Raw genomic sequence first — 21,009 nt, forward strand, 5'->3', positions numbered from 1 at the left:
GAGAGACAACCTCATTCCTAAATGGGTGTGCGGGGGCTGCCCCCCCCCCACACACATTTTTTTCCAACGCATTTCATTCCCTCCTGCCTTTTTCCCTCTGATTTTCACTCATGTTCCCAACATTCCTGTCTTTTTCTTTCGTTCCTTCTCCGTTGTTTCCCTGCCTGCCTGTTCCTGTATTCTCTTGGTTCCTGAAAGTCCAGGGGCAGGTGAGGGGCAAACTGCTTGTGCAATAAGAGAGGGGCAAGAGAGAATAAACCCTCCATTGAAGGCTGGGCTTCAGCTTTTCCTTGATCTCACTGTTGAGTAGCCCTTGCTTGTCCACCCAGCTGTAAACAGATGCTTAATCCACTGGGATTAGGAAATCAAAAGGCGACTTCACACGGTGAGCCTCAGTATACTGCCTTGTGTTCTGCTACAAAGTCGTAGAAACTGTCTACCTTAAAACAAACCTGCCTCATGAGCTGGAAGCATTGACCTTTGGTCTGATGATATAAGGAGGAGCACGTAGGTTTCAGGGTAAAAGATATTCACATGGGAAGTCACGTCGTCTGAAGGCTGCAATCCTAAACACTTACTGTTTAGTTTGCAATCTGTTTATTAGCCTGCAACAACGCCTTTGGACTTTAACCCAAGATCTTACAAGTTTTTAAATATGGGTTCATCAGTTTTAATGGGTCTACTCTTGAGTGTGACATGTGGGAGGGTGTAGATTATTGCCCTGCCTTCAACCCACATCAACTGTTTTCAGTTCCTCATGCAGTGCAGCACCCAAGGCCAGTCGACATACGTTTTTATGGTTGTTTACAAGCCATTGAATCACCCTCCGTTTCTACTTGGAACAGCTTTCCTCTCCTCAGCTACGCCCTGCTCTAAATTATTCTCAGCTCCTTCATATGTACTATTTCAGTGCAGAGCCCAAAAGGCGAATGGGAATGTTCTTTTAAACATTTTCACCGAGGCAATTTTGTAATAGTAAACAAGCAAGATACTTTTGCTGTCGCCGCAAAAGCTACCCACCATGGCCTTGCAGACAGTCCTTGCATTCCAGCTCAGCTCTGCATTTACTAGCAACTTCAAAACAATCCAAAACAATCCTTGAACCATTCGAAGAGTTCCCATTTATATGGCTTTTGAAAAATGTCAGCCGAGCCCTTGTCTGGTGTCACCCAAGAATGCCAGTCTTTCTATTACGAGTCGCCGTTACTCATTTCCAGGAAAGTCGCCGTGTTAGGGTCCTTCCACATAAGAGGATGATTGTGGAATTAATTGGTGTCACTCGTGGACTTAAGTTTTTTGCACCATCTAAATGATGCCGCCATCCTCAAGATGCCAGTCATTACTTTAAAAAAAAGCAATCAGCCTCTGAAAATTGTAAGAATTACCACCCCTTCTCCACGTACACACACAACTGTCAATGCTGGAAAAAGTCCAAGACAATGACTTCAGCCCAATGCATGAGTTAGCAGTCATTCAATCTTTTCATATATATTGTTCTATGAGCTGCCAAGACCAAGCCCACCAAGTGTCCCTATTTGCCAGTGACAGTCTCAGATTTACAGAAGCTGTCCCAGTTTCTGATTGCATCCCATAATTTCCTGCTTTTCCTTTGTTGTTGTTCAGTCGTTTAGTCATGTCCAACTCTTCGTGACCCCATGGACCAGAGCACGCCAGGCACTCCTGTCTTCCACTGCCTCCCGCAGTTTGGTCAAACTCATACTGGTAGCTTCGAGAACACTGTCCAACAATCTCGTCCTCTATCGTCCCCTTCTCCTTGTGCCCTCAATCTTTCCCAACATCAGGGTCTTTTCCAGTGAGTCTTCTCTTCTCATGAGGTGGCCAAAGTATTGGAGCCTCAGTTCAGGATCTGTCCTTCCAGTGAGCACTCAGGGCTGATTTCCTTCAGAATGGAGAGGTTGGATCTTCTTGCAGTCCATGGGACTCTCAAGAGTCTCCTCCAGCACTATAATTCAAAAGCATCAATTCTTCGGTGATCAGCCTTCTTTATAATCCAGCTCTCACTTCCATACATCACTACTGGGAAGTCCTTAGGAAGTCCCTATTTTCATCAGAGAAATGTTGGAGGGCATTGTGTTGTGTGACACACACACCCCAAATCAAGGAGATAAGTAACTTTACAACCTTTAAAAGACAATTGAAGGCAGCCCTGTATAGGGAAGGTTTTTTTAAATGTTTAATGTTTTATTAAGTTTTAATATATGTTGGAAGCCGCCCAGAGTGGCTGGGGCAACCCAGTCAGATGCGCGGGTTATAAATATTATAATAATAGTAACAGTAGTATTTGTAATAACAATAATAGTAATAATAATAATAATTGAATAGGGTGTCCTTATTTCCATCGGATAAATGTTCGAGGGTATGCAAGACTCAGGAGACATAACTGAAAACCTGATGATCTCTGGCACATATGCATGCTTGCTTACAACATTAAAGAAAGAAACCTCAGTAGCTCTCCAGAAAAGCAAAATGAAAACCCTCCCAAACATAGCTGTCAAGTGTCCCTTATTTGAAGGGACAGTCCTTTATTCCAGCGCCATGTCCCGCTGCTGTCCCTTATTGATGGATGTCCCTTAAATGTCCCTTAAATGATGTCCCTTAAATTTCAAATGAAGCAGCTCCTCTCCCTCCCTCCCTGCTGGCCAGGGAGAAGGGAGGCTCCAACTGTGTTGCTTGGCTGTGTTGCTCACCCAATAAGAAGTCTAAGAACGACTGGGGGGTGGAGCTTGCATGCCTTGTGTGTAGCTAGTTAATGCAAGCTGAGGGGGTTTTTGAATGCTGGACGCCATTTTGTTGCACGTGCTGCTGCAAACTTTGCAGTGCACTGCAAAGCCAGGCCGGGGAGCCATCTTAAGTTGAGGCTGCATAGGCCTTGCGGTGCATGTGATTCAGATTCTATTCAGTTGAACCTCTGGTTACAAAGTTGGTTGGACAGTGTTCTTGAAGCTACCAGCATGAGTTTGACCAGACTGCAGGAGGACAGGAATACTGAAGTGCCTGGAACAGGTGAGGCTGCAGGTCCCTTATTTTGGCTGCTGGTCCCTTATTTTCAAGGCTGCTGGTCCCTTATTTTCAAATCTGTAAATTGACAGCTATGCTCCCAAAACACCTCACCAGCATTTTAGCGGTGGAACGCACCAGGGATAATGACTGCTCTTGGTAAATAAGGACAGTTGGGACATATGTCAAATAGCATTTCAATACACACGTCATCTCACCCTTAAAAACGACAACAAACATTTCATTTAGTTTTCATGAGCAATTTACATTTCAGTTGAAGTTTCTGAAGAGGAGCCCTTTGGCACAGAATTTGCAAGAGAAACGCTGCAAAAGGTATTTCTCCCTCTCTCAGGGAACAGAGGTACAGGAGCCTTCTCTGTTCTGCCACTCCAGAGACATATGTTCTGCTATCCCACCAGTTATGAAGTGATTATTAGAGTGGCACAAACAGATTTTTTTTTAACTAAGTGAAGGTGCTATTTTCTCAGGTTCTGCGAGAACACACACACACTAATTTTTACCCATCCAATCTGTTCTCTAGGAGCTCAATGTCCGCAGGGTTTATGAGGCCATCTTAGGTGTTGGAGTTTTAGCAACATTTATAGGGTGCTACCTAACAGCAGAAGTTTGAAGGGTGGGGGGAGAAGAAGTGGAAGAGAACAATACAAGTTTTAAAGTCTGTGGGGGAAATAATTTAAAAACCAATTTGAAGTTATTCACCCAGACTTTGCCTTGACAATACAAACAAAGCCATGCTTTAAAATACAACTCTTTGAGGAAACCATGAATGGTCAACTGAAGCAGGGCCTCTGATTTATTATTTCAGATACAGTGGTATCCATTGACAAACATTTCGGTTTTCGAACACCGTAAGCCCGGAAGTAAATGCTTCGGTTTTCAAACACACCTTGGAAGTCGAACATGCCATGCGGCTTCTGCATTGAGTTTTCCATACTGAGGCTTCCATATTGAGTTTTCGGTTTTCAAACGTTTCAGAACTCAAACGGTCTTCCGGAACGGATTGTGTTCGAAAACCAAGGTACCACAATGTATTTGTATAAACCTTAATATTCAGAATTTCTAAGCAGTGTGTCTAAAATAGTTTTTTATAAGAAATATGTTGATTGAGAATTTTGACATAAAATACAGTCAGAGTCTACAGAACAAGAATAGAAAAAGCAAGAGGAGAAAGAGAGCGAAAAAGAGAAAAAACCCTTTATAAAGGCCCTTTATCATATTTTTATCATATATATCCTATCATTTAACCACACGCAGAGAGGTAGACCCCCCCCCATCTCCCACCTGGGACCCTACTTCTTCTCGCTGGGAGACCCTTTCTATCCTGCCTTTCATGCCAGGACCCCCCTTCTCCAACTGTCCCCTTCCCATGTGTGTCCTCTTCAGTCCAATTTAAAGGACTCCTCCCTCCCACCCAAAAAAAGCTTTTTATAAATGTTTAATACAGAGAATATGAACAATTAAAATTCATCACGCCAACAAAACTGAACTACCTTAACATGCCTGTTGAAATAAAGTCTTTGTCATGCACCTGAGATTCAGCAAGGAGGGTGTCTGTCTAATCTCAGGTGGGTGGGAGTTCCACAGGCTTGGGCCCACTATACCGAATGTACAGCTTCAAGTGCCATGCAGCTGAACTGGGGGGGGGGGGAGGGGAGGGGACCCACCAACAGAGACCCTGAAAACCTCAGAGTTTGGGAAAGGGTGTTAATTCAACTGTTAATGGATTTCACATTGACCAAATGAATTAAACAACTATTTGTTAAGAAGCTGTAGAAAGGGTTAAAGGGGCTTGTTTTGTTTCTATTCGATCGGGTAATTTATGAAGGTGCAGGAGCAGAGCAAGTAAATAATAATAAGAAAGTTGGCAACACCATTTTTAAATGCATACCTTGAGCTGTCACAAAGGCTTGGTTGGAGTAGTTAACAAATGTAAGACCACCACAGACCACCTTTCTCTGGACACCCTAGCATTTGTAAATTTGGTGCATGGACCCCTTCAGAAATGTTAGAAAGGAATCTGTTGTTTAAATGGGCATTGGCAAAAGTCTCTCAAAGTTCTCAGAGGCCCTACTGCACCATATTTGATGAGCAGTAGGGTGCACCTTCTGGGGGAAATGTGCCCCAAATTGATTTTTCGCTGGGTCGCAAAGTTAAGAGTCTTGTCGTTTGCTCGTTTCTGTCTCCAGAGATAGGACAAAAGTTGTTCCGAGGCAGGGACACACACACCCAACTTTCTGACTTTTTAAGAAAACAGTGTCAGTGCGTCTGAGAACCGTCTATAGAATGAAACATCCCCTCTGCTAGAGGAAAAAGTATTAAACCAATGTTTCCAGAAATAGGTATTGGTTTGCACTGAGACAAATATACTTACCACTTCCTAATAAAGAATGTGCAAGGAGCCATTCTCTCTCTCTTCTGTTGAAACACCTCCGCACCATCTTCTTAGAAAATGTAACCACATGTGCTATCAAGCTTCTTGAACTGGGGTTTTAAATACAGTGATGGAGCGGTAAGTTCTGAAGTGCAGAAGCTCATCGTGATGCCCCCATAGCCACGTTCCCAAAGAGAGTCCAAAAGATGCAGGCAGCTGTGTTGATCCAAATACACAGCCACACACATACATATACACAAATATACACCCACCAAAAAGCATCAGTATGTAGCATAATAGGATCAGCTCACAATCACCAAATAGATGTTTATGGAAGAAATTCAACTCGAAAGACAAATGGAGCTTTAACAAAAGCTGAAATGAAACCTTTTGATTTTAATTCAAAACAATCTTGCAGAGTGGTGTTGCCATTTAAACGGATAACCTGAAGTAGGGACCCATCAAAGGAAAGGAAAAAGTATCTAGCCTCTGCATTAATGTTTTCCTCATTCTCTGGCTTCCCTCCATTCTGAAATTTACTAGACTAGTCTAGCAAACCACTGTGACTTGGTGCAACTGCGTGAAGGAGAAGGATCCAATGGAAATACTTTTCATGAAGGTCATGCTGTGGGCACATTTAGCATTCTTAGCTAACAATCATTATAGCGCTGAGCTCTTGCTAAGCCCTCAGCACGCTTGCTGAAGATGAAAGACCATGAAGTTATTAGCTGCTATCAATGACCAGTGGTGGGGACTTAGGTAGGCATGAACCTTGAGATTGTTCAATGGGAGTTTCTGCATCAGCATAGTACCCGAGGATCCCCCAGGACCCTCTTGAGATGGCTGGAAGTTATTGTGTGTGACACTGATGTTGGAGAGAATGGCCTGCTAATCTAGGCAATGTGAAAGCAGAGCCACAAGCAACAGAACAGGCAATTTGTCCCAGAAACTTTTTGGATGGTTGCTGCAATATCAGCCCATCATTTACTGAACTTCATGAAGGTAAAAAATAACATGAAATCCAGCATTATAGCCACAGGTAGTTTCCTGCCTCAGAGCAACTGTTCTACTAGCAATCCTAGGGATGGCAATGGCTTTTGGATAGGTTCACAGGCAGACAGTGGCCATGTGCATAATGTATGTTTGTGGAGGGTCAGTTCCAACAGCCAAGTGGACATGTGGTCAAGAACAAGGATTGCTGCCACAATCCTGCTCCTTCAGGTGTGTTCAATGTGCCTACAGTCAATGCTTAAAGGCTTAGCATGTGCACCTTTAAAATACTGTGATGTGTTTGTGGGTGCTAGACTTCTCCTAAATCCCTAGGACCAATAGGTGCTAGAATTCAATTAAGGCTTGGGTGTCAAAAGCTAATTGGGAGAGGCTAGTCTCCTGTGTGAGATGATAGCTTGACCTGTGTGTATTTGGGCTGTGTGTTAAGCTTTTTAACCCTCCAGAATTAGCATGTGCGAAAAGCTAACTTACCAAACTGTGTATTAAAGGTAAAGATTCAACGGAGCTATGATACATGTACGTTGTATCTTGTCAAAAAATGTTCAGCGGTTTGTGTGTATGTGTGTTTGCAGGAGATTGCTGGGGAGAGATCTGTCTCTGCACCATTTAACGTGCTTTGCTGTTGAAGCAGCAGATATCCTTGATTAATAACAAAAGGGTTTTCTCTTCTCTCCCCCTGCCTCCCCCCCACCTCCGCCTCTTAGGGATCAGAGCCGTTTCCCACCCTCTGTATGCAAACCCAGCGACACAAACTGTGTCCATTAGCATTTCAAGGGACTTCCTACTAAAGAGCGGCAATAAAGCTCCTCTCCGTGGGTGAAATCCATTTTGTCCTCTCTGGTGACATCTGTTCTAACTTCTCAAGCCAAAAAGGAAACCAGATAATGCCACAGAGCCTTTTGATTTACTGTATTGGCACTTGCAGCAATGTGTCGAACTCTTAAAGCATGTAACCCTAGTGGACGTACATGGCTGCGTCAATGGGAACATCTGCATATTCCCACCACATAGTGTGAACGGAAGGAATTCCAGAACTCCCTTCCCCGGCTTTTTTACTATCACACTTCACATTTCCATTCTTGCTTGGTCTGCTGTTGGACAACATGCATTTTAAAACACCACCACCACCACCACTTTTGCTGTGTATAGGCTGCTGCTGGTTTCCATACCCTCCAACATTTATCCAATGAAAATAGGGACATCTATTATTATTATTATTATTATTATTATTATTATTATTATTATAACAACAGTGGTACCTCAGGTTACATACGCTTCAGGTTACAGACTCCGCTAACCCAGAAATAATGCTTCAGGTTAAGAACTTTGCTTCAGGATGAGAACAGAAATCGTGCTCCGGCGGTGCGGCAGCAGCAGGAGGCCCCATTAGCTAAAGTGGTGCTTCAGGTTAAGAACAGACCTCCGGAACGAATTAAGTATTTAACTCGAGGTACCACTGTATTATTATTATTATTATTATACCCCGCCCATCTGACTGGGTTGCCCCAATCACTCTGGATGGCTTATAAAAACATAATAAAACATTAAACATTAGAAAAACTTCTCTATACAGGGCTGCATTCAGATGTCTTCTAAATGTTATATAGTTACTTATCTCCTTGGCTTGTGGGATTGCATAAGAAGAAGAAGAAGAGATATCCCGCTTTATCACTACCCTAAGGAGTCTCAAAGCAGCTCACAATCTCCTTTTATTTCCTCCCCCACAACAAACACTCTGTGAGGCAAGTGAGGCTGAGAGACTTCAGAGAAGTGTGACTAGCTCAAGATCATCCAGCAGCTGCACATGGAGAAGCGGGGAAGCGAACCCTGTTCACCAGATTACGAGTCCACCACTCTTAACCACTACACCACACTGGCTCGCCATACCATCCAACATTTCTCTGACGAAATTATGGATGTCCTACCATACCCTCTACCATTTCTCCAATGAAAACAGGAATGTCCTGAGGAAAGTGGGACATTCTGGGATCAAATCAGAAACCAGGACGTCTTCTGAAAATCCAGGACTGTCCCTGGAAAATAGGGAGACTTGGAGGTCTGGCTCTGAACCCCTCTTTTCCCACAAGTTGGCTTTCATTCATAACACAATAAATAATAATAGTCAAGAAGACGATCAGCCCAGATGACCAATTACCAAATGGTAACTTGCTACAATATGTATGCAGATTTTACAAAATGTTGGGCTTGAATGGTAGCCTGCACCAACCCAGAATTATTATTATTTTTTGGTGGGGGGAGCGGGGGCAGAGAGACAGGGGAATCTTGGTATTTATACTTTAGTTACAGACGCCCGAACAATGCAGGATAAAAGACCAAATTTAAAACGTGCAGGATTCTTACTCCTTTATACCATCTGTGCTGTATAGGCCTTAGCTCTTTTACATTGGTCATCCTGGGAACAAAAAGCTGAAAGCAGATTCCAGCAGTTTTTCCATTCACTATTCATTCAGAGGTTCATCAGCTCCATATGGATTCAGCCAACTGCTGTGTTAAATCAGAGGCCTTTCCCAGAATTGACATGGTAATGAAGTCATGGTATTGCTTGCAGAAAAGGCCTCTATAGGTATTCTACTCTTCAACAAACCCAGCCTTTTCACCCTATTCAGTCCCCAAAATAGACTCAAACCGTTCCAACATCTGTGAACTGGGTTCTGGCCGTTGGGTGAGCGATATGTTTTATGACACCAACATGTTTTAAGCGCTGGTTAACACGACTCCTACATGGTCCTGGGAAAACGCAACAGATTCCAATGTATGGGGCACTTGCTAATACGTACTGCATCCCCTTTTTATTCATTTGCATTCAAAAACATATTTAAAGCTCACACTTGATCTGTAACCCGAGATATTCAGTGTGAGTCTTATAAACATTGTCTTTGATAAGGAGCACACTGAAGGTTAAAAAAATAAAGCTGCCAAATAGTTTAAAGAACAAATAGTTTGAATGGCGTTCTAATAGCTAATGAACCAGTGCCTTTCTCATAGCTGTCAACGTTTCCCTTATTCCGAATAGGATTCCTCGCAAGAAAAGGGAAAAGTTGACAGCTATGGCCTTTTTATCAAGTTGCAAAAAAAGTTTGAATTCAGATTGATCAAGGATAAGGGAAATGCATGCTTTTGTAGTACACTATCTGCAGATCAGGCAGACCCTGATCAAGAGATAGTGATTATTAGCTTGTGAAAGCACATTTCTGCTTATCCATCACCCGCTGGATTAGTAGCGGCGCATGCAAAAGCCACATGTGCAAAACCATGTGCATGTGGTCCACAATGCTAGATCTCTCCCAAGAGTCAAGCAGATGCTTGGGTCTTAAGGCACTCAGGATTTTAAAAGGTGAGCACCGGCACTTTTGAACCGAGCCCAAATACTATGCAACAATTGCAAAAATGCAAATGTAACATACAGACAGCTGCAAATTATGACAACTGCTTACTGCTGCACAAGTAAGGGCTAATAAGCACAGACATGTCTCTCTCCCCACCCCAACTTCTTTTTCTTTCCTTTTACAAAGTCAGTGAGAGGTTGGGAGGAAATGCTCTGGCATTCATGAAAGGAAAGACACATGCACACAGGTGTGGTCGACAGATGGATCTTGCATAGTAGATTACTCAGAAAAGTTTACTTCCCATGATGTAATTCTACTGCCTGAACATTAAGATGACAACTGCTGAGTCACACAGAACTGGCCAGTCCCATGTGATCCTGCGCTTGCAAATTCTTTGAAGTTTAAAGTACAACCGGATAGAAAACTCAAAAGAACTTTGCTTTAAAAACACAGCAAAGGACAGAAGAGATGTTCTGCGTGTCACGTTAAACCACTGTTTACTCTAAAGCAGCCTTGGCTTCCCCAACTGTGGTTTGCTTGAAAGAAGCAAATCACAAATGCTGCGTCGTGCGCAATGCTAAGCCAGCCTGTTTTTCCTCCTCATCCACCTTACTTTCTGGCATAGCACAAACAGGAGCAGGGAAGGAGAGAATCAGGACACTGCTCTCACACATTACACTATAATTTAAAATAAATTCTGGTCTAATGTGACATCTGAACCTGGTCTCTGTCTTAAATATAATGAATTATACTGTATAGCTGCTTTCCGTATTAAAAGAGGAGAGGAGAGAGGAAGAGATTACATATCAGAGACAACAGTTGCATACTAGTATAGATTTACCCTGCATAGTTAAACATTCAAAACAATTCTGTAAATTTTTGTGCGGACCACATAAAAGTTGACTGCAATAAAGGGTGTTTCACTTTTAAAAAAATGTGAATAGCAAGCTCTGGTAAATTTGCCCCTTGTTTCTCAAACACGTATGTTTAGTTGGGATGGCCATGACAAAACTAATAGTTAAGATAAGCATCACATTAGCTCAGTTGGTTAGAGTGTGGTGCTGACATCGTCAAGGTTGCAGGTTCGATCCCTGTATGGGGCAGCTGCATATTTCTGGACTAGATGGTCTTCAGGGTCCCTTCCAACTCTATGATTCCAAGAGAGGCACATTTCTGAGTCTCCCCCACCACCATAATTTCAGATACAACAGTGCATTTGCTCTTTGCTCTCGACATTCATTGGGTTAGGCACCGCGTTAGCCCTGAATTTCGGAATACTCATTCCTGGCTTTAGTGCCAAGAAAATCGTGATGAAGGGCGAGTAAAGATATTGGGTCTACAGCAGGAGAGTCTTTCATGCAGTCTTGGTGTGTGAGGCAAGAAAAAACCTTCTCAACCATAGTTTGTTAAGGAGCTTAAAAATATATATATCCTACGGTACAATGTTGGCTGAAATTTCTTTCTAGTGTTAATAATGCTGCCTTTACATAGCTAAAAAATAATAATTGCCACTGCCGTATTTAGAATTAGTGAATCAGCCAACTGAGGGCATCAGAGACTGTTTGTTTAAGTCCCGTACAATATTCTGGGAGCATAGCGTCTTTCAGCAGCTATATTTTAAACATGAACCAACCAAATGACCTTTGTTGCTGTGCCCCAACTTTTACCTTTGGCTGTACCCACCAATGCAAAGTGGCCCCTGAAAGGCTGATCAGGAAGAAATGTGGCCCTCAGGATGAAAATTCCCAATTCCCAAATAACCCAATTCCTGAGAGGAAAAGCAGAAGTCTCCATTATGCCAACTGCCCATGAAACATGTTGCAGATGGCATTGTATGAGATCTTCAGACATCACAAGAGGTGAACACAGTGTGGATTTGAAACATGAGCGTGGCATCCCAATGGCTGGTTTCCTGTTAACTGTGGGAAGAGAGAATGAGGTTCCTGTGTCCTTGCCCACATCCTTGAGAAGAAACCAGGATCTTCCGTGTTATCACCAGTTTTCGTAGCCTTTGTCAATATACAAAAACGCTCGGATCAACTTTACAGGCTCCTTTGATAAACAGCAAGGTGGCTCTTTCATAGAGCGTTGCAAGTTTCCAGGGATTAGGGTGAGTAATTCTCCTATTGTTGTTGAAAGCTGCCATCAGTCATACTCAACGTTAGTCAACTGGCCCAAGCACATTGCAGAGCAAGAGCTGGGATAGTGGTTTGATCATAAAGAACCCAAATAGAGGCTGAAAGAAAGGGAAACAAGGTAGTATTCGTAGGCAATATATATCAGCTTCTCCTCCCCCAATTTTGCTTAATTTATTGCATTGTTTTTTGAGTTAGGGTACATTTTCCATCCGTTTTCTTTCGGCATTCTTCGTCTCCCTGATGGCCGACCCCTGCAGTACCTCCCATGCAGATCTTTTTAAAATGCTAGACATCAACTTAACAGGGAAGGATGTTTGAGAGTTATTAAATGGAACAGTCTCCAGGATCAGGAAAGGAGTTGGATCTGACAGAGTTCCCAAGCTGCTTATACATGTCCGTGTGAATAACATTCTTATTAATCTGTTAATTCTAGACTCAAGATGCATTAGCACGGAGACAAAGAAAAAGGTTAGCCCTCTCCTCGCGCAGCCTCGGGCCTTGTTTGCTTATCACACTTCGCTGCACCACCTCACTGAAGACAGACCAATGTGTCTTCATCTACCGCAAACATAATCACTTGGTTTCGGCCTTGGTTGTTAAGAGAGTTCGGATTCTCTGCTACAAATTGATGCTGGTTGAATCCACTTCCACCATGCATCTCACCTGCGTTGCCTGGCTTTTTGAAGGCAAAGGAAGCTCATCTAGGTCAGTACTGACTACACTGACTGAGAGCAGCACTTCTTCAGATTTTCAGGCATGGTTCTCTCCCAGCCTGACCTGGAGATGTTGGGGATTGAGCATGGGCTTTTTCCAAGCAAGGGAGACGCTCTGCCGCTGAGCTAGTCCTTCCTAGGAAGGCATGCCTTCATGAAGCATGTCAAGGTTGAAGGTTCGATCCCCCTATGGGACAACTGCACGGGGGGGGTTGGACTAGATGATCCTCAGGGTCGCTTCCAACTCAACAGTTCTATACAGTGGTACCTCAGGTTACATACGCTTCAGGTTACAGACTCCGCTAACCCAGAAATAGTGCTTCAGGTTAAGAACTTTGCTTCAGGATGAAAACAGAAATCGTGCTCCAGTGGTGCAGCAGCAGCAGGAGGCCCCATTAACTAAAGTGGTGCTTCAGATTAAGAACAGTTTCAGGTTAAGAACGGACCTCCGGAACGAATTAAGTACTTAACCTGAGGTACCGCTGTAGTACTGAGACTGAAGGTTTTGCAGTCGTCCCCCCCCCCAATAATGAAGAAAAAAACCTTGTTTACCAGAGAAGTAGGCCAGTCACTAGGAGCAGTGGCAGCTCTTTCAAATCTCCTTAACCTCCCCACCCCAAGAATATATATATGTAAATGTTTATGCATCTATCAAAAAATGGTGATTGGATACTGACAAAAAGAGCCTAATTGATCTTTTGCAACTATTGTACATTTAAAAAAACAAAAACTCTGCCATTCCCAGCAGACTACATACTGAATTAACTTCAACTTTCCATCGGTCTAGTCTGGAAGGATCAACTGAAAAAAAAAAACACAATAAAAGTAGACTACTGCATTGTTCCATTTCTGCAAATAATCCAGTTATTCCACATCTAAGACAGGAATCGTTTCGAATTTGTAAGCCTGAGTTTTAAACCTCCTGGAAATAATTGTTTCCTACAGAGCACCCCTGAGCTGCGCAAGCATGTTGCCGTGAGCCAGGATTGTTGAAATTATATGGGAACCCTGCAGGCAACAGCTGGGTCCTGCTACATATTTGAAAATGACCGATAATAAGCACCATGGAGATTCCCTTAATACCAGTAATAGCAGTGTCAGTTAAGTCACCCCGCCGAAAGCATGTGTTTTACGTTACTCTCCATTCCTGACTTGGTGGGTCAGAATGGGGAGCAAGTAATGCCAGTACAACAAACTTCCAAGTTTACTGAGAATTAGCTCATATATATAATCTGGAGATCTCAAACTTCCCCTAAAACTTTAAGCTGTAATGATGACGATGATGATGATGACAGCGACATAAATAATGCAGGGCACTTCATGCAAATCCGTCTTAACCCCACCCCTGCTGCTAAGAAAGAAAGGTTGGCTCCCCGCTCAAACAGTCACCTGGAACACATTTCCAAGATCTCCTTGCTAATCCAATTTCCCATCCGCCACCCCAAAACCCTCCGACGAAACTGAAACGGCATTCTATGATCCTCATTCACTAGGGTCCTGCCCCTTGAAATCTGTCACCGAGGCTGTGGTGAACAGCATAGGAAGATGCTTTTCGAAAGAATCGGGAGGTATTATTTTCAATTTAGTTGGTCCTATAATTCCACAAGCTGGTATCTGCAAGCAATTTTCCAATAGACTATTCCCCTGCCTAAAAAGCAGAGACATCACCTTGCCAACAAAGGTCCATATAGTTAAAGCTATGGTTTTCCCAGTAGTGATGTATGGAAGTGAGAGCTGGACCATAAAGAAGGCTGATCACCGAAGAATTGATGCTTTTGAATTATGGTGCTGGAGGAGACTCTTGAGAGTCCCATGGACTGCAAGATCAAACCTATCCATTCTTAAGGAAATCAGCCCTGAGTGCTCACTGGAAGGACAGATCCTGAAGCTGAGGCTCCAATACTTTGGCCGCCTCATGAGAAGAGAAGACTCCCAGGAAAAGACCCTGATGTTGGGAAAGACTGAGGGCACAAGGAGAAGGGGACGACAGAGGACGAGATGGTTGGACAGTGTTCTCGAAGCTACCAGCATGAGTTTGACCAAACTGTGGGAGACAGTGGAAGACAGAAGTGCCTGGCGTGCTCTGGTCCATGGGGTCATGAAGAGTCAGACACGACTAAACAACTAAACAACAATTCCCCTGCCCTGTAACAACTATAGTTGTTAAGAGGCCATTTTCAGGATCCTGTGCGCCTTTATATGCTATTGTATGGGTCGGACTCTTAATATGCAGATCAACTTCTCCTCTTGCTGCAGAGAGTGTGGCACAAACCAGATTAAAACACTCTACACAAGAAGAAGAAGAAGAAGAAGAAGAAGAGTTTGGATTTGATATCCCGCCTTTCACTCCCCTTCAGGAGTCTCAAAGCGGCTAACATTCTCCTTTCCCTTCCTCCCCCACAACAAACACTCCGTGAGGTGAGTGGGGCTGAGAGACTTCAAAGAAGTGTGACTGGCCCAAGGTCACCCAGCAGCTGCATGTGGAGGAGCGGAGACGCGAACCCGGTTCCCCAGATTAGGAGACTACCGCTCTTAACCACTACACCACACTGGCTCTTCCTTCCTTAAACAAGGAATGTTTCCTTCCTTAAACAAGGAATGTTTAAAAGCCACTTCTGCCTCTGCCTCATGAATTAGTGAAAGGAGGGGGTTCTGGAGGGTGGGTACTATCACGGAGAAGGCCTGCTTCCAAGCGACAATCTTGCAAAGGACTAGCAGAGTCTCCTCTGAAGATCTTAAAAGATCAACTTCGTCTGCCCTGGGGAGGCTGCTAGGTACCTGGTTCCAGGTTACTTATGGCTTTAAATGCCTGCAGCAAAACCTCAGAATTGAGTCGGTAGCTAAAAGGCAGCCAATGCAGATTTTTCTCAGTACGATGTAATATGTGTAAAAGCTCAGCATCCTCAGTTGGTAGAGCACAAGACTCTTAATCTCAGGACCACTGGTTTGGGCAAACACATTAGGCAAAAATATTCCTGCATTGCAAGGGGTTGGACTAGACTGATGACTCTAGAATTCTGAGATTCTATCCTCGCAACTGCATATTGCACTAATTCCCTACTTTTGCTGTTACAGTTCTTGCCATACAGTTGGTATGTGGGTCAATCTTAAGGAAAAATTTAATGCATCTCAACGGACAAAGATCTGGCCCATCATCTCTTTTAGACTGGTCTCTGCCAGCATCTTGGAGAATTCTTTAAAAGTCACCCATTGGTGGTATTTTTTCGCCAGTGTGTTTGGTTCTTATTGCAAGATCAGGATCTCCCTTGTGCTCGTGGGGCTGTGGAGACACATGGTGGAGTCCATAAATTTTGGAAACAAATTATTGCAAAGATCAGTACACAATGTGATTCTAGGTCCTACTCTATGTGTTTTATCTGTTTTTGGTAAAGGCGATGTGGATCTTATATGTAAACAGTTAATTGTATATCTGGCAGCTGCTCATTTAGTAATCGCTCAGGGCTGGAAAGATGCTTTGTGTTATACCTAGAAAACTGGTTCAGGAAAGTTATGCTCTCTGCTATTTCACAGACATTGACATGTAATCTTTGTGTTGCTAGGGGTTACGCCAGGCCAGGCTTCCTCAAACTCGGCCCTCCAGATGTTTTAGGACTACAACTCCCATCATCCCTAGCTAACAGGACCAGTGGTCAGGGATGATGGGAATTGTAGTCCCAAAACATCTGGAGGGCAGAGTATGAGGAAGCCTGGGTTACGCTGACCCATCTGATTTCACCTGTTTTGGGAGTTATTTATTAAATATATGACACCTGCAGTGACACAGTTGGCAAATTCCTTCGAAATATGAGTTTGGCAGTGTCTGTAAACAGGCAAGACCTTTCTTCCCTCTTTGCCCCATTTTCTTCATTGTAATTTGTGTTTTTATACCCTATTTATAATTTTATACTTTTATAATTTCATAATTGTACCCATTTGATTTACTTCCTGGTTGTTGTTGTTTTTTTAAAAAAATCTTTTTACTTTATCATCAAAATTTCATTGTGTTGTATACAAATGATTTTGTTGTTAATGTCCATTTTTCTTTTAGTGTATATTGTCTTTAGAAAAACAATGTAATGTAATATATAGATCACCATCACAATGTGTCAGGCCTCAGGGAATCTGATCCCCCTCTCCCCACTCCCATGGCAGGCTGCCAGGGATTAAGTAGACAAGAAAGCTCTTACCAAGTCTTTTATTCAATATTCACAGAGAGAGGCTTAGGAATGCTGTCTCTTGGAGTACTGGCATTGCTCCGGGTAATCTCCACTCCCCCTTCCCTTCTCATTCGCCCCCTGCGCAGCCGCCCCCTTACGGGGGCAGCTTAAGGCCAATTGCCTCTTAGCTCTTTGCTCTCCCACTTTCACTGCTCGCCAGGTTCTGGGAGAAGGGAGGTCTGGAAAGCTTTCTAGTGATGACGTGACAGCCAGCTGCTCCTGCTCGGCTTCTCCCCCCTCCTCTTCCCATGTTATTTCCCAGCTTTGCCCCTCTTCTACCTCTGAGCCGTGCCCTTCTGCAAACCACTGTTGTAAATCAATACTGCTTCCCTCTTCTCTGGAAGGTTCCACCGTTCCTTTTCAGCCCAATCCCTGACACAATGCTGTGTCCAGGAACGGTTGCACTCGGTGCACCAACCAAAATCAATAATTGTTCCAAGCCACTGAGGTCATGTGGACCTGTAGTGATGGATCTAAGTGCACCCGAAAACTAGGCACTTGCTCCATAAGATGGAGTACCCCCCTCCTCCAGAGCTGGTACACCGCCCAATTCCTGATCCAGGGAACAGTGCATCCATAATGCCCAGATCTTGTCAGACTTCAGTCACCATTTAATACCTTTCAACCAGCCCATGACTGCATGGACACATCATTTCCAGATGTGTGCAGAAATTGAGGTGGGCATCATCAGCATACTGACACCTTGTCCCTAAATGACTACCTACCACCACTAATATTAAATAATATTGGGAACAAAACCATGCCTTGTGCCACCCCCTCACACAACAGCATGTTGGTTGGGGCTGATAGGAGTTGGGAGTTTGAAAAGATCTGGAAGACGCCAGGCTGAGAAAGGCTGGCACACACCAGTGCATCTCAAAGCCTATTGCAGGCTGAAAAGCAAAGCATATGTATATGGTTGGATCCTGGACATCATCATACTTTGAGCAGACCCACTGAAATCAATGGGACTCAAGCTGGCCATGACTAATGTAGGACCCATAGATTTCAGTGGGTTTACTCTTCAAGTGTAATTTATGTCCAGGATCCAACTCAGAAAGAGAAATGAGAAACAGCATTTCAAAAGTATAGGAAGCGAGGGTGCCAACTTGAATAATATATGGGGGGGGTGGAGTCCAGGTAAGCCCCGCCACACACAAGCCATCACAAGATGTGGCACACATATAATAAATAATAATAATAATAATAATAATTTATTTATACCCCACCCATCTGGCTGGGCTTCCCCAGCCACTCTGGGTGGCTTCCAAAAAAATATTAAAATACTGTAATACATCAAACATTAAAAGCTTCCCGAAACAGGGCTGCCTTCAGATGTCTTCTAAAAGTCTGGTAGTTGTTGTTCTCTTTGACATCTGGTGGGAGGGTGTTCCACAGGGTGGGTGCCAATACGAAGAAGGCCCTCTGCCTGTAACTTGGCTTCTCGCAGTGAGGGAACCGCCAGAAGGCCCTCGCGTTGGACCTCAGTGTCCGGGCAGAACGATGGGAGTGGAGACACTCCTTCACATATGCTGGACCAAGGCCGTTTAGGGCTTTAAAGGTCAGTCCCAACACTTTGAACTGTGCTCGGAAATGTACCATATAAATGACAATGCCCATCAACTGAGGGTGCTGCCCCCCTCAAATGCTTTATGGGGGGGAGGTGAAGGAACCTTGGCCCTTATGATAGGAAGGTTTGTCGTTTTGGTATCCATTTGCTAAAGCGTCCTGGTAAAGTATTGGTTCACTCTGCCTCGGATAAGTATTGTCTATGATACATGGGGAGGCGGGGAAACTCAAGTTCTCAAGTTACCACAAATAGCAGTAACAAAACAGCAACATATTCTACATCTGAACCTTGCTTCTTTTTCTGCAGGGCAGCCAAACCTTTAGAAACGAAAAGCGCCGCGGTTTAATACGAAACCCAGGGTTTCTCTTGCAAATTTACACACACCCCCTGCACACACATCTGGCTCTTCTCTGCCCGTCAGCCTTGCATCCGCTCGGGCGACGGAGGCGTCTGCTGCCCGCCGAGGAAGCCGCGGCCTGGTCCGCCTCCCCTCCCCGTCGCGGAACTGGAGCCACCGGCAAAGTTTACGCAGAGCAGCACGCGACCGGCGTGTGGCGGAGAGTTCGCAACAGCGGCGCCTGGTGTTCCGCAAAACCGGGCGCAGAGGCGGAGGGAGGAGACACAGAGGGCGGGGAAACCGGGGGGGGTGACGTGGGGGGTGGGCGGTTGGCGCGCTTGTTACCTCGGGGATAGGCGGCGTGGAGGAGTCCAGAAAGCTCGAGCAGAGGCTTTGCTGTGCGGGGGCAAAAGGGGAGCCGGAAAGTTGGGGGGGGGGGAATCAGCCGTGCGCATAGCAAGCAAAGGGGTGCGTAGTGCAAAATAATAAAATAAAAAACTGAAATGGAAAATAGAGGGAATGAGTCAGCAGCAAACTTCGAGGGAGACGAGCGTGAACGAGTTCGCACATCTAAGATCACCAAAGTGAACGGGGGGGGGGGAGAGATACCGCTTGTGCATGTAGCTTGGTAGCGACGCACTAGTTCTACCACCACCCCTTAAATAAAAATAAAAGCAATTAAGTTGATGGTGAGAACTCTGAATTGTTTTCGATTGGCGAAGTTTTCGAAGGTGCCTTTGCGCCCCTTTCCCACTACTCTGCGCCCAGTTAGAAGAGGCGGCGGCGAACAGCAAAGAGCACAATGTGTTTCTTGTTAAGCAGCCCAGCCCGGCTTTCCCCTTTCTCTTTTTCTGTATGGGTTACATCGTAATATTAAGCTGCAAGTTTAAGTTCTGGACAAACAATCTCTTGTTGCATCTCTAGGGCGCGGGGGGGTTGATGAATTCCCACAGATGATGTTGCCCAAACAGTGATCGGCTTGTGACTTGATTTCAAACATCATGATGGCTGGTTGGTGTGTATGTATGTGTGTTTTGTGTGTGTTTGTGTGTGTGGAAATGGAAGGAGGGAAGTGGGGCGGGGAGGGGAGGGAGGAGAGGTCAGTACAGAAAAGAGCTTTGAAGGGAAAAGGCTGCCTACAGCAGGATTGTTTCTACAAGCTAATTGTACTGAGTGCAGCTGCACAAAGCTGGATCAACAGTAATAGAAGGCGGCGCAGACTTCCTGACGCCAGCCCTGCAGAGCTCCCACCAACACTGGCAATTCCAGATTGTTTTCCAGACCTTATCTCTCCCTAGTTAATTTCTTTCGCTCGCTCCAGTTTTGTGACCGGAACAAAAGTAACAGCAGAATCCTTTGTGAAAGCAGGAAAAAGTAAAAAGGGGGGGGGGGGAATGCTGTTCGAGATCAGTGCACTTCACAGATTTCTGCAGCAATGTTTCGCAGGCATTCCTCTCCTACCCCAGCCAGAGTGCGCGCGCCTCCATGAGCTGTCCTTCTCCCCTCGTTTTCTAAAACTTTTCTCTCTTTGAACAGATGGGCAATGCGATGCAAACAACAGTAAAAAACAAACAACAAAACCAGTTTGCAAGTCACTGCCCTGGTTGTAAGTCGGACAGGGTTCACGCAACCCCTGCCCTGTGCAATTCTCGATCTACTGTATTTACAGTGCAAATTCTATGGCATGTATGCATGCGCAGGCAAACCTTTCTCCAGGTAAGCGCCTGTAGGACTGTGTAGCGACCCGAAACACAAGCATGTGGGATTCTGTCAAGAACCAGAAAATGCTGGGATCCTGCAGGTTCTAATAATAACACCTTTGCATTGCATTGTTGCGGCACTATAAGAACTGGTTTTGAGTTTGCAACCCCCCCCCCCGCTTTTTTAAAAAAATTGAGTGCTTCATCCCCGTCATTCGGCTGTTTCCACATTAAAGCCACTCCCCATTAGAGTGTGTGAGAGGTTTGTGAATCCGGCGAAGCAACGACTTCAACCTTAATCATTCATCCAGGTAACATGTTCCTAAGAAAGCAGAACCACTTGTGACAGCCTTGCAATTAAATATATAGATAGTTAACAGCGTGGTGCTGATAATGCCTGCGTTGTTGGAGGGGGGGCTGGGTAAGATGATCCTCAGGCTCCCTTCCGACTCTACAATTCTATTATTCTATATAACCTTAATTACATAGACCTTTTTTTAATACCCCCCAAAAGAAAACCCCTTTCTTTTGAGTGTCTTTAGGATTTTGGAGGGTGCGCCCAAAAT

The 21,009-nt window shown here is 44.4% G+C and overlaps 2 protein-coding genes across 2 annotated transcripts in view; one reads left to right on the plus strand and one right to left on the minus strand.

Moving 5' to 3' along the window:
- Positions 1-5,811, minus strand: part of LOC308473632 (uncharacterized protein) — a 146,307-nt gene extending 140,496 nt beyond the window's left edge. The window contains exon 1 of the mRNA XM_080999430.1: positions 5,411-5,811. Within this exon, the coding sequence (XP_080855556.1) occupies positions 5,411-5,442 (32 nt within the window). The 5' untranslated portion in view covers positions 5,443-5,811. The remainder of the gene's footprint in view (positions 1-5,410) is intronic.
- The window catches only part of ASAP2 (ArfGAP with SH3 domain, ankyrin repeat and PH domain 2), a 505,514-nt gene that overhangs the window by 158,738 nt on the left and 325,767 nt on the right, over positions 1-21,009 (plus strand). The gene's annotated exons all lie outside the window — the stretch shown is intronic.

The sequence above is a fragment of the Podarcis pityusensis genome, assembly GCF_964106645.2.
Source record: "Podarcis pityusensis genome assembly, chromosome: 3".
NCBI lineage: Eukaryota > Metazoa > Chordata > Lepidosauria > Squamata > Lacertidae > Podarcis > Podarcis pityusensis.